This window comes from Nicotiana attenuata, chromosome 10, assembly GCF_001879085.1.
Source record: "Nicotiana attenuata strain UT chromosome 10, NIATTr2, whole genome shotgun sequence".
In the NCBI taxonomy this organism is placed as follows: domain Eukaryota; kingdom Viridiplantae; phylum Streptophyta; class Magnoliopsida; order Solanales; family Solanaceae; genus Nicotiana; species Nicotiana attenuata.
This window is the reverse complement of record NC_031998.1, coordinates 106,447-121,300: the sequence shown is the minus strand read 5'-3', so window position 1 is coordinate 121,300 and position 14,854 is coordinate 106,447. Positions and strand designations below refer to the sequence as shown.

The 14,854-nt window shown below is 39.8% G+C and overlaps 1 protein-coding gene across 1 annotated transcript; it reads left to right on the top strand.

The window, feature by feature from the left end:
* On the top strand, positions 1,332–3,157 carry LOC109232868 (protein GPR107-like). Its single transcript, XM_019398551.1, has one exon. The coding sequence runs from the start codon at positions 1,564–1,566 to the stop codon at positions 2,866–2,868; it is 1,305 nt and encodes a 434-aa protein (XP_019254096.1). The 5' UTR covers positions 1,332–1,563; the 3' UTR covers positions 2,869–3,157.

The following is a 14,854-nucleotide window of genomic DNA, read 5'->3' as shown; positions in this document are numbered from 1 at the left end:
GGTTATTATGTATTGTTTCATAATGCATCATATAGTATTGTATTGTATTGTTTTGATGTATATAATATATGGATAGATTGTATTGTTTGCCGTCGTCTCATGATGTCATGCACCAACAATATGAAGAATAAACTTGTAATATTATATTACAAAGAAAAAGTAAGGTACGAGATAAAATTATTATATAAAAAGATAGGGTAAAAGATAAAATAAAATTATTTAATAATAAGGAAGGGCACAAGACGAGAGAAAAAATAAGGTAACGACATGACCACACCAAATCGACTGTTTCATAAAGTGACACTTTTCGTCGTTATGTAACGACGAATTTAAAGAAACGATACAATAAAATTTAATGAAACAATCAAAAGAAATATTATATTTAAGCTAACAATACGATACAACATGTATCAACTATCCAAACAAGCTATTAGAGAAAAATTAGACTCATAACCAATGTGCCAGGAGACATTTTGTGTCAAGTGGGGTCATTTTTTTTTCTTATTCATTTCCTCACGGTATTAATACATATCTTTAGTAAAATTTTCTGATAAAATAATGTTGCGTGACATCGCTTCGTTGAACATGTGTCCGCGCCCTGGGCCAGGAGAATGTGTTTACGTGGCCTATAAGCTCAACTAATTCAGTTTGAATATTAAAAAATAAAGAGATGAACATGCAAAAGAATGGGATTAACTTATACATTAATATAATCTCAATATGGTTTCATATTGTTAACAAGTTTTCTTTAAAATACGCTTGGGTCTCATTTGGACTTTGAAAAAAATCTCGAGATGTGAAACTACAATACAACTTGCACTTAACTATGGACAACTGGACATAATTCTAGAAGGTGAAATACAGCAAGTTGATACAGGTTTATGTTACCAACAATATCTAATGTTTCTAACATGTGTTAAATTAAGTGCAAACTAAAAAGGATAGAACTAAATCCAATTTTAAACTTACCATTTCCTGCTGAGAATAATCAAAATTTAGTAACATATTATTAGTTGTTTCAAATCTCAAGGTATACAGATTCACCTGTGATGTAAATTGTTAGCTTACATTTCATGACTCTTTCTTATTCTCATTTATATGATATTCTTTTTTTTTTTTAGTTTCCACCGAAAAATAACACCTTTTTATATTTAAAAATAATTTAATTTTAACTCTCATCTGTAGCTGGCATGCCTTTGTAGTTTTTCAAATATCTCATATGTACAATGTGGTTTGACCTTATTAGGATAATAACTTAAATTTCCTTTTTTATAAAATGCCAAAATATTTAATCTCCTTTTAATACATTGGTTGGTAACTTCAGAATTAAGACTATTGTTTACTTTCCTTCAAACTAGATCCAGATCTAAGGCCTGAAAGGTTAATTCCGTCATTTCCTTATTTCTTCCTGTAAATCTTACTCTATTCATTTCTTTTCGTTCTCCCCTTACTACTGCCAAAATCCCCTCACATCTCTCTTCCTCCTATCCTCGCCGGCGTTGCCGTTTTCCTCCTCCACAGATCACCCATTAATCCACCCCTCGCCGGCGTTACCACTTCAAAATGACGAAATTACCCCTTCTCCTCCCGCTTCTCCTCCTTTGTCTTGTTTCATTTACCACCGGCGAGATAAAAAACCTCAAAATCTCCTCCGATCCACGTGCTATGATCCTCTTCGAGCGTTTCGGATTCACACATACGGGTCAAGCCGCAATCTCAGTCTCCTCTGTCTCCGTTATCTCCACCTTAGCTACGCCCGACCCGTCGCGTCTCGGATTCTTCCTCTTATCAGAAGAATCCCTAATTCAAGTCCTCCTTGAGCTCCAACAAAACCCTAATTTCTGCGTTCTCGAATCCAAATTCATCAATAACCTCTTCACTTTCCGCGATCTCTCGCCTCCACCAAATTCCTCATTCAACCGATCTTACCCCGTTACTTCCCCCAATGAATATTCCCTCTTTTTTGCCAATTGTGCTCCTGAATCAAAAGTGTCCATGGACGTCCGTACAGAACTGTATAACCTTGATAATCAAGTGAAAGATTATCTTTCAGCTGGGCTAACTCAGCTTCCCACGTTGTACTTTCTATTTTCGTTTGTTTATTTTGGATTTTTAGGGTTATGGTTGTATGTGTGTTTCAATAATAAGAAATCTGTGCATCGGATTCATATGCTTATGGCTGCTTTAGTTGTAATGAAGGCTTTGAACTTGGTTTTCGCGGCGGAGGATAAGCATTATGTTAAGGTTACTGGAACTGCACATGGTTGGGATGTGTTGTTTTACATTTTTCAATCGATTCGTGTTGTTCTGTTGTTCACAGTGATCGTTTTGATTGGTACTGGGTGGTCGTTTTTGAAGCCGTTTTTGCAAGAGAGGGAGAAGAAGGTGTTGATGATTGTGATCCCTCTTCAGGTTTTGGCCAATGTGGCTTCGATTGTGATTGGGGAAACGGGTCCGTTTATTAGGGATTGGGTTACTTGGAATCAGGTGTTTTTGATTGTTGATATTGTTTGTTGTTGTGCTATTATCTTCCCTATTGTTTGGTCGATTAGGTCGTTGAGGGAGACATCGAAAACTGATGGAAAGGCTGCTAAGAATTTGGCGAAATTGACTTTGTTTAGGCAGTTTTACATTGTGGTGATAGGATACTTGTACTTCACGAGAATTGTTGTGTTTGCGTTGAGGACGATTGCGGCTTATAAGTACCAATGGGTGGCAAATGCTGCCGAGGAGATAGCCAGTCTGGCGTTCTACATGGTGATGTTTTACATGTTTAGGCCAGTGGAGAAGAATGAGTACTTTGTTCTTGATGACGAGGAAGAAGAGGCTGCAGAGTTGGCTCTTCGGGATGAGGAGTTTGAGCTGTGAAGTTGAAATCTCGTGGAAGGTCTCCTCCTGTCATTTTATACGGTTTGCAGCCTAACACTGTGAGTTCACTGAAGTGATAGTTAGGTTTGCTGGGATGATATATCATTTACTGTTCTTTTACTTTTTCACTTTTATTAAACAATATTTTGGGTTATTGTAGTAGCACTGATATCATGGAACAGTTGTTTCATTTTTGGATATTGTAAGTTCTTTCGATGAAATTACTATGTAAACCTCATTTTCATGATACAGTGGTTTATCATGGTTTCCTCCTTGTTGGTCCTTTTTCTATTCTTTCGTCCATCTAAAATTTTGTGTAGTTGGATATGAAATTGTTAAAATGTGTTGTTTTCCATTGAGAAATTTAGTATAGTTGTGAATGTAGATTGTTTAGTTGACGATAAATGACTGCTTGGTGTATGCCTTTTTCTGTGTTCTGTTGTTTGCGTCATGCTTTTACATCACTCCTGACTGGCCAAACTTTGTCCACTTATATGACTGTTAGGATGCCAAATAATCCACCTTCCTATGAATGATATAATATTTGTTGACCAATGGCTTCTCAGTTCATTTTAGGAGTTACTGCCTATTGGCATATTGAGGATCAGAACCAGAACTGAGAGAAATGGTCTTGTTCACTTCTCGTCTGTCTATGTGGACAACACCAAAGATATGTCAAAGTTGTTCATTGATCGATGATTTTTATAGTTCTTGTGCTTGGTACTTGTATTGCTTTGCTGAGGTGTTAGAGCACATGATATCTTGTGGTTGTCCTAGTTATTAAGATAGTTATGGGTTATGCATCAGGTTAAAGGTTGTAGGATCTGTTTGGTAGACTCACTGACCTTTTTCCATATCAATGCTTTCCTATTTCAAATGTTGGTAACTTGGTGTTGAAAATGTTCTGTAGTAAAACAATGAAAACAGCTTGTGGCGCAATGTGCTATTACTTGTAAGTTAATCTCCACTTGACTTTAAACTCAAATTGGTCCCATGGATAATTACATACTGCTGATACCTTCCGTTACTCTCTTGTCACTTCCACATCAAGTAATGACTCGACAATACTACTACATGCCCATAACATTTATCATTAATGTCCCAGAAGAACGATTTAGAACGTGTTTTACCTTATAAAGCATTTCACATGAAACAATGAGGAGTAATAGACAGTGACATAGGCCAAAAAGCTTATTGTCAAAGAATCAATGAAAGCCTGAAAGGCAATAGATCAGGGATGGTATGTTGGTGGGAATTCTTACAACACTTTTTCCCCATTACTGAGATCTGAGATCCCTTCCAGATATAAGGCTTAAGGAACCACGGTACAATAGGGTACGTTAGTTAACGCGCTGCTATTCATCAGGACAATTCTGCCTTCAAGTGAGAAACCATTTAACTGACATTGAAGGCTTTTTTTTCCTACACTAGAAAGCTGGCTAAATTGAACAATCGTGACTCGGAAGCAAAAGTGGTAATATAATCAGGTATTTACTGCATTTTATGTTAGACACAATCGAAGATCATCCATCATATGGGAGGGCAGGTGTACCTCCTTTTTGCTATCTTTATCTGTTATCTTTATCAAAATACAAATGTCATTAAATATCTAGTGATAGTCTATAGGATGGAACAGATACAGAAAATAGAAAGCACCAATACAATCTTGTTTACGCTGCAACAACTTTGGTCTTTTGTTCAATAGATCATCTAGATGCTCTTTCATACATAGACCTTAATGATAGATAAGATTACATGGAACTTCTGGCTTGACTTTCGCTTTTCTTGTTGGTTCCCATACTTTTCCTTTGCTGATAGGGTTAGTCTACTACTCGTCGGGGAACTCATAATACTGTTTGTGGGGAAGTTATGAAGCAGCTACATTTGCCTTCATCTTACAAATTTATGAATCCCTTAGTAGTGACAGAGGAACTTAAAAATAAACAAAATAGTACTTAGTCTAACTTGCAGAAAGATGCTCTTGCTGTCTGTTAGAACTCTTCTATGCTAGCTGTGGTTTTTCCCTTTGAATTCGCGGGGAGGGGGTGGGAGGGGGTAGGTTCTTGAATTTTCTAGGTCAAGGCTCATAACCTTGAGTTGAAATCTTCATCGGCTATTGTGCTGCTGAAAATGGGTAAGTTTAGCATCAAACTTGTTCTTTACTTCCTCACAGCTAGTAAATTTACCCTTCTGTTGCTCTGCTGATTTTGTGACAAGTTTTTAGTTCTTTTACAGATGGACATAAACACTCTTTTTCTTTTGAAATTCAGGTGGTACTGTTTTCCTATTATTTGTTTTGGTGATGTAACAGTCCTCGAACATAACCAATGAAAATGTGGCGCTATTATCAGAGGTCTAATTGCTGGCTAGGGCTGTGACTATCCACTTATCAGAGGGCTGTGACTATCCACTTATTCTTGCGCAACTATCAAGTATTTCAGGGCTCTGCTTTGATCCACTTGTAGTAGCAGCTATAGCGTAGTAACCACTTCCTAAACAAAAATGCTAACTTCTGACAGTAGAGGGCTTCTTTATTGTTTGCATTTTTTTTTTTTTACTTTGATTGATGAGGGATTTATCATCTGACTTTTATATTAGGCATGCCTTGCTTTTTAACTCAAGGCAAATGATTGGTTACACATAGGAAGTATGGGTGCCGTGAACAGAAAACAATGAAATTTTAACCAGATATCTTTGTTTGGTGGTCCAAGATAATCTTGATAGATAAGTAAAACATGGAAGCATATCAAAATGAACATAATGGCGGGGTCCCAACTGAAGGTGTTCCATCAGAGAAGACGTTCGCTATCTGCTCATACTCCTTTAATAATGATATTGAGGTTTCTGCCTTTTTGATTTGCAAGTTTTGTTCTTCTACTAGTTGATGCTTGCTCACTGAAAGTGAAATCTGAGCAACAGCAGCAACAAGAAAGCCCACCTAATAGATATTTGACCTTTAATATGTCTTGAGAAGTTCCTTTTCAAGGTTTTGACCAACAGCATTCTTATGAGTTGTGACGGATCATCAAATAAAGCAAACAAAAACGATTATCATAGTAGGGCAGTCCGGTGCATAAAGCATCCTGCGTGAGTTCGAGGAAAGTCTGCGACACATCGTACTTTCATGCAAGCATTAGTGGCTGCTTTCATAGCTCGAACACGTGATTTACGGAAACAACTTTACAATTGCTCTAAGACTTTTCTTCCACAGTGCAGCGAGCGAAATGAGATCAACCTAAAATGTGAAAACAATGTTGTGGAATACAAGTGTCGTGCTGCTAGTCGAAGCAGTTTGAATGATCTATAACTCATGAGCAGCAAATGCCTGCTTTGGATTTTCCATTGCTGCATCTTTAGTCTATTTTCCTTTACTTTAAAGAGCTCTTGAGTCTATTTATTCTTGTGTATTTAGGTACAACTGAAGATTGGTAACATATCCAATCTGATTAACAGGAGAGGTTAGGCGGACTCAGTGGCCAAAGGGAAATGTTGTCGGCTTACTTTTTCTTCTATTGTCTTAGTAAAGTTGTGCGTACATACTATCCTTTTCAGACTCTACTTCTGGGAATATGCTGGTCTACTGGATTTGTTGCTGTTGTTTGTTTTAGTGAAGTTTCCATCAAAATCTTAACCTCAAATTAAAGGGTCATGAAAATCAATTTAATTAATTATTAGATGCATATTTTTTCTTTCTTGTCTTAATATTTCCCCCCTTCTTTCTCACTTTTTGTCTTTGAGGTTGTTGAGCACGTACAAATCCCTATCATATGAAAAGAAATTTTAAGTAGTTTTGATGTGATGTAACATTGTTAAAGAGAAATATAATTTTGACACACACCAGCGACATATTTAGAATTTAGACATAGTAGGCCATGAAATAAATATATAATTCCATTTAACTTGTTATTCACGTACACAGAGGCGGACCCAGAAATTTAATGCGACGGAGGCACAATATTCTGTTTAATCAGTGCTCCCTAAAGACTTTTAGCGCTAAGGGTGCCCAGTGATTTATATTAATCATTTTTAAGGTATATACATATACATATACAAGATTTCTGCCGAAGATTACGGGGTCCGGTGACCCCTCAACCTAAGCCTTAGGTCCGCCTCTGCACGTACATATATAAAATTCGAGTGAAAAAAAATGAAAAATTGGAAAATGTTTGTTGCTCTAATACGCGTTCTTAACTTTCTTTTGAATATGAAAATCATTTGCCATTCACTATCGTCAAATAGACAGTTTAAGAAATCACAAGAAAAAAAAAGAAAAATATTTTAAGTTGTAATGCGCATGGAGCTTCCATTCTGAAAGCTGCAGCTACTTTTGACTATTATGGCCATTTACAGTGGATAACAATAAGCGGCTAAAGCCTCTCATATGTCAATATCTAGAAGAAGGGAACTTCTTTTTTCTTTTTCTTTTTTTGATAGAAATGACATCAGCTGTACTAAGAATATTCCTTACTAGGGTTTCCCTATAATATAAAGGGGACCCCAATTATTTGTAACATCATCTGATCATTGGCAAGAATATACTATCCTACTTTTCTCTCTTACTATTCATCAGAATTGTCCTTTACATTTATTGTTCTTACTTTATTGCTCTTAATCCATCTCGAGGTCACTAAGCTCGAGATCACCACTGCTGAGTAACATTGGTTCGATTCACTTATTTCTTTCATTTCTACTTCATATTTCTTGAATATTAATTGGTATTGAAATTAATCACATATCTTTAAAACCACAAATCAAATTTAATTGTTACTCGTATTTTCGAGGTAAATAGTTTGGCGCCCACCGTGGGGCTAAAGATAATAGTGACTATTTCTCTACTGATTCGCGTTACACACGTTAACTTTACACTTTTTCTTGTCAAGATTTTCTGTTTCTCAGGATTAAATATGTCAAACTCGCAAAATACACCTGTTCATGACAACGAAGATCTTGGATCTCATGGAGAAAACAACAATGCAGGGCTCGATGTACCACCAATAAACCCTGGGGAAGTGCCAAATCTGGAACCAGTTGACGTTAGTTCGCACATTGCTTTAAATGCAGATTTAGACGCAGACCCCGGAGGGAGTGTGCGCAGGAAAGCCCGATCTGGGGGCCAAGGAACACCAGGTATAGGAGATGGGGGAATCAGCCTCCAAGTGATATTCGAGATACTGCAAGATCAACAGATCGCCATTGCTCAACTTCAAAGTCAAAATAAGACTCCGAGTGTAGCTGAACATGAAAACACTCGACGTGCTGAGCCAGCGCCAGAGAGGTCAAATGGAAATGACTCGGGGACTGACCCCACCATTATGTGGATGCTAGAAGAGCTCACCAAGAGGATCGAGTCCGGAGAGAAAAAGATTGAAGACAATGACAAAAATGTGGAAACTTATAACTCCCATATTGACCAAATACCGGGGGCACCTCCAGTTTTGAAAGGATTAGATGCCAAAAAGTTCATACAAAAACCATTCCCGTAGAGCGCGACTCTGATGCCTATTCCTAAAAAGTTTCGCATGACCGATATACCCAAATATAATGGGACAACCGACCCTAACGAGCATACTACTTCATACACTTGCGGGATCAAAGGAAATGACTTGAATGACGATGAGACCGAATCAGTCTTATTGAAAAAGTTAGGAGAAAATTGTCTAAAGGAGCTATGATTTGGTATCACAACTTACCTCCTAACTCTATTGACTCATTTGCTATGTTAGCGGACGCCTTCGCGAAAGCGCACGCCGGGGCCATTAAGGTGGCCACGAGAAAATCGGACGTCTTCAAGATAAAACAAAGGAACGACGGGATGTTGATGGAGTTCGTGTCCAGGTTCTAGATGGAACAAACGGAGTTACCACCGGTCTCGGATGACTGGGCAGTACAAGCTTTTATGCAGGGTTTGAATGAAAGGAGCTCGATTGCATCTCGACAGTTAAAGCAGAACCTGATCGAGTATCCAGCTGTGACGTGGTAAGATGTGCACAACCGTTATGAATCAAAAATTAGGGTCGAGGACGACCAGTTGGGAGCCCCCTCGGGTTCAGTTCATCCTAACAGATTCGTAGCCAAGCCCCCGAGGGATACGGACAGGGAATCAAGATCGAACAAGGAATGGTATCATCCATACGTCGATCGAAGAAACGACGCCTCGGGTTGAAACACCCCCAAAAATGATCGGAGAAACAATCGAGGTCAAAGTTCTCGAGGGCTCATGAGTAAGAGCGGGTTCGATAAGCATACCGACCCCGCAGAGGCACCTCGACTGTCAGAGTACAACTTCAGCGTATATGCATCGGGGATTGTGTCAGCTATTGGAAGAATCAAAGACACCAAGTGGCCCAGGCCTATACAAACCGATCCTTCTCAAAGGAACCCGAACTTGATGTGCAAGTATCATGATACACATGGTCGTAGAACAGAAGATTGCAGACAGCTAACGGAAGAAGTGGCTCGATTGTTCAACGAGGGCCACCCTTCGAGAATTTCTAAGTGATCGAGCCAAGAATCACTTCAGGGAAAGAGATGCAAGGAAAAATGAACAAGAAGAACCACAACATGTAATCCACATGATCGTTGGCGGTGTCAATGTCTCGCAAGAACCTGTGTTCAAACGCACCAAGGTGTCGATCACAAGAGAAAAACGGACTCGGAGCTATGTGCCCGAGGACGCCTTATCATTCTACGATGAGGAAGCAGAGGGCATATCTCAGCTACACAACGACGCCCTGGTAATTTCTATCCTTTTAAATAAAATTCAAGTTAAACGTGTTCTAGTGGATCTAGGTAGCTCAGCAAACATAATCAGATCGAGGGTCATAGAACAGCTCGGCCTGCAAGATCAGATTGTACCTGCATCCCGGGTCTAAATGGCTTCAACATGGCAAGCGAAACAACAAAGGGCGAGATTATCCTGCCAGTAAACGTAGCCGGGACCATAAAAGATACTAAATTCCATGTCATCGAAGGTGACATGAGATATAACGCACTCCTCGGGAGACCATATATACATAACATGAGGGTAGTGCCTTCAACTCTTCGCCAGATGATGAAGTTCCTAACAGAGGAAAGAGTGAAAACAGTCCATGGAGAGCAACATGCTGCAAAAAAGATGTTTGCAGTCGAGGAAGTGGTACCGATACCAGAGCCTTCAGCCTCGGAGAAATCGAACATCGAAGGTAAACAGGCGTCTAAATAGCAATCACCGCCCCCAGCCTCGACGGAATCGGAGCAACAGGTAATCGAAGACGAAGAAGAGGACTTCCTTACTCCTCGAACCTTCGTCGTTCCTGAAAAGTCCGATGTAACCAAATCAACTGCCGAGGAACTAGAGTAGGTCATATTAATCGAATACATGCCCGAGAGAAAGGTATACCTGGGAACGAGATTAACCCTCGAACTCAGGAAAAAACTCATTCAATTTCTTATTGATAATATGGATTGCTTTGCTTGGTCCTATTTAGATATGACAGGGATTCCACCGGAAATCGCCATGCATCGGCTAAGCATCGACCCCAGGTTCAAACCGGTGAAGCAAAAAAGGAGGCCCCAGTCGGAGGTGAAACATGCGTTCATAAAGGACGAGGTAACCAAACTTCTTAAAATAGGGTCTATTCGGGAGGTAAAATACCCTGAATGGTTAGCCAATGTAGTTGTAGTTCCTAAAAAAGGAAACAAACTTAGAATGTGTCTAGACTATAAGGACCTGAACAAAGCATGTCCGAAGGATTCTTTCCCATTGCCGAACATCGTCGTATGATCGATGCCATGGCCGGCCACGAGACCCTAACTTTTCTCGATGCCTACTCCGGGTACAATCAGATTCAGATGAACCCAGAGGACCAGGAAAAAACTTCATTTATTACTAAATTTGGAACTTATTGTTGCAACGTAATGCTCTTCGGGCTAAAAAATGCCGGCGCTACATATCAACGCCTAGTTAACAAAATGTTTGAAGAAAAAATAGGTAAAACAATGGAAGTTTACATTGATGATATGTTGGTTAAGTCCCTGCGCGCAGAGGACCATTTAGCTCATTTGCAGGAGACATTCGAAATCTTGAGGAAATACAACATGAAGCTTAACCTGGAGAAATGCGCCTTCGGAGTCGGCTCGGGTAAGTTCCTCGACTTCATGGTGTCGAATGGGGTATCGAGATTAACCCCGATAAGATCAAGGCCATCGAGGATATTATGATCGTGGATAGCGTGAAGGCCGTGCAAAGGCTAATAGGGCGAATAGCTGCTTTGGGTCGATTCATTTCGAGGTCGTCAGATCGAAGTCACCATTTCTTTTCCTTGCTCAAAAAGAAAAAGGATTTCGCATGGACCCCGGATGCCAACGAGCCTTGGAAGAACTAAAACGATACTTATCGAGCCCGCCTTTGCTTCACACCCCAAAGGTAGATGAAAAACTTTACCTATATTTGGCAATGTCCGAGATAGCGGTAAGTGAGGTACTAGTTCGAGAAGAGCAAGGTACGCAATTCCCTGTTTATTATGTAAGTCGAACTTTAGGAGATGCTGAAACTAGATACCCTCACTTAGAAAAATTAGCACTTACATTGATAAGCGCATCTAGAAAGCTAAAGCCATATTTTCAATGTCATCCCATACGTGTGTTGACCACTTACCCCCTTCGAAATGTTTTGCATAAGCCCGAGCTGTCGAGCCGGCTGGCCAAATGGGCTGTCGAACTTAGTGGGTACGATATCGAATATCAACCCCGTACCGCCATCAAGTCTCAAATCTTAGCTGACTTCATGGCTGATTTTACGCCGACCGTCATACCCGAAGTGGAGAAAGAACTCCTGCTAAGTTCGGGTACATCATCGGGGTTATGGACCCTTTTTACGGACGCTGCCTCGAATGTGAAAGGGTCCGAGCTTGGCATTATCTTGAAACCACCCACAGGTGATGTCACACCTCCTTTTTACCCGAAAGGGGGTATAAGGGAGTTTTTCCAATTAAAGTGACAATAATCGAAACGGAATTATTTATTCAAATTCAGAGTCGCCACTTGGGATAACTTATGGTATCCCAAGTCACTGGTTTAAAATCCCGAATCGAGGAAGTTTGACTCTGTTTTACAGTCCACGAAACACAGAAATCTGGGTAAGGAATTCTGTTAACCCGGGAGAAGGTGTTAGGCATTCTCGGGTTCCGTGGTTTTAGCACGGTCGCTGTAGTCATACCCGGCTCAATTAAATTGTCTAATTACTTATTTTAGAACCTATGTGCATTTACCTCTTTTAATTAAGAAATTATCCTAAAAATGAGTCATGCGTACGTGTACTCATTGCATTTGGCGTGTAAAAGATCATGTCACGCGTACGTGTCCAAAATTAATCACGCTTTATTATTATTAAGAAATTTTGGTCGAAGTTGCGCGAACGCATACCCCGATTTTGCTTTTAGGATCGTAATTATGTCACGCGAACGTGTCCACAACCACGATGATAGATTAAATCGCGCCTAAAACATGCTCCTAACTATCAATGCAATAAAACAAAACTAAACGAAACATTTATGTTCTAATTTCTCTTTCGGTTTAAGTGCCCAACCCTTAATATCACAAATAAATAAATTTAACAGATGCTAGCACCAATAAAGATCATTAAACCAGTAAATATTAAAAGCAAAACGCAACATTTCAACATGTAATGGAATATAGCAACAAAGAGGAAAGTTAGAATTAACCTCAAGCAATTACAGTAGCATAACGGGAACCGGAATCGAAACTCGACGGATGAAATCTCACCAAACAAGAACTCGTATACATTTTAATTGGTGAAATCTCCCACATTTACACGAGCAGATGCACCAAACGCTACGACTGGAACTTAAATCTGACAGAAACTCGGACGGAACAACGAAACAACTCTGAACAGCCTACACCTCAACGGATTCGAAACCAATTCCAACACTTACAGAAAAATTCATTTCAAGACCTAAAATCTGAACAAAAAAAACGAACAGATTTCTCCTCTCAAACTCGGTTTTTCTCTTCTTCCCTTTTTTTATTGACTGTATGCATGTATAGTGTGTTTTGGTGCGTGTGTGTGTGTTTTGTGAAGAATGGAGAGGCTGGCTGCGGGCTTTGGTAGAGTTGCTGGCGAGGGCTGCTTGTTTTTGAGACGGGGGAGAAAGAAATGGGAACGAGGGGGAGAGGACAACGTCGCCGATAGTCGCTGGTGTGAACAGACATGTGTGAGGAGAAGGGAGAGAGGCGTGAGGGGCTGGTGCAACTGTTTTCTAGGTGGTTTTTCGGTTTGGACGCCGGCTGTCGTGAGACGACGACGGGGTGGCTGGTTTGTGTTCGTTTGGTCGCTGGTTGGTTTGGTTCTGTCCGTTGAGTTTGGGCGGCGGGGATGGTGGAGTTGCGGCTGGCTTTGTGTGGTGAAGATGAAGCCTAGGGTTTTTTCTTAGGTTGAAGAAGAGGGGTCTTCAAAATGGCTGCCCTAGGTTCTGTTTTAATGAAGAAGAAGAAGCTTAGGGTGCATCATGGAAAAAACGGCTGAAGCTTCTTAGGTCTAGGGTTTCTTAGATTGTGTCCCGGTCTTGAAAATGTGTGTTAGGGTGTATAAGAAGAAGGGGAAGTGGGTCTTAGGGTTTGGGCTTTAAAATTGGGCCATCTCTTTGGACCTCTTCAATTAAGACCAAACAAAATTAGCCTCAAATTTTACTCTTTCTTCTAAAACAAGACTAAAAATACTACACCATTTACTAATTAATCCTACTTAAGTAAAATAACTATTAAAATAAAACTAACCGTTAAAACAAACCTATTTTTGGTATTTTTCAAATATCATACTAAAAGATAAAAATGGAAAAATCATTGTAAAATTAAAATAACATTCCTGAAACAAAATGGAACTATTTTTGTATTTTTGAATTTTATGTAAGGTAGATAAATTAAAAGTAACTAGATAGAATATTAATTAGCTAAATAAAAGAAAATATTTTGTAATTTTTATTTTTGTGATAAAATAAAGTAGAAGAGTCAAAACTATTTAGAATAGCGATACTGAACCTGAACTAAATATTTTACGCTAAAATGTGTAAAATCTTGGGGAGGGTCAAAAATTACATGTCTACAGCTGCCCCTCTTTGACTGGAAACACGAAGAGTTTTCGGACAAAGAACGACGAGACAGGTTTTTTGACCCGACCCTTATTTAGAGAGACCAAAAACTAAAGAAAGGAGAATGTGACCGAGCCCTGGTATCTGAGCTGCCTACATATCCTTGTCTATAAAGGAATTAGGCCACGTGTAGTTCAGAAGTAGGAAGAGCGATGAAGTACCGAGGTGGAGAGCCGATTGAGGTGCCGTCGAAATCCTATCTACTCCTTGTTTTGAATCTTCCTTGAATCTCCACTTGCTCCTTCAACATGAAACTGAAAATTCACCCCATTCTTCAGGTGGGCATCCTGCTGACTTGAATTTGAAGAAAACTGGAGGTTGACCCTGTTCTTCAGCCGGGCATCCTGCTGCTTGCACTTGAAATAAACTCGAACTTGGAGTAGACTTGAGCTGGAGCGGCTCGTGCTACTTCTGATTTGAATTAAAAATTTCCCCTATTCTCCAGGCGGGATCCTGCTGTCTTTGACTTGAATCTTGAAAACTGAAAGTTGACCCTATTCTTCAGGTGGACTCCTGCTGTCTTTGACTTGAATCTTGAAAACTGAAAGTTGACCCTGTTCTTCAGGCGGGCTCCTGATGCCTCTGACTTGAACTTGAAAACTGAAAGTTGACCCGGTTCTTCAGGCGGGCTCCTGATGCCTCTTTGACTTGAACTGAAAGTTGACCCTGTTCTTCAGGCGGGATTCTCCTGATGCTTCTCTACCTTGAAATTGAAAACTGAACATGTTCTTCAGGCGGACTCCTGATGCCTCCCTGACTTGAACTTGTAAACTGAAAGTTGACCTTGTTCTTCAGGTGGGCTCCTGATGCTTCTTGAACTTGAGAATTGAAATCTGAACACT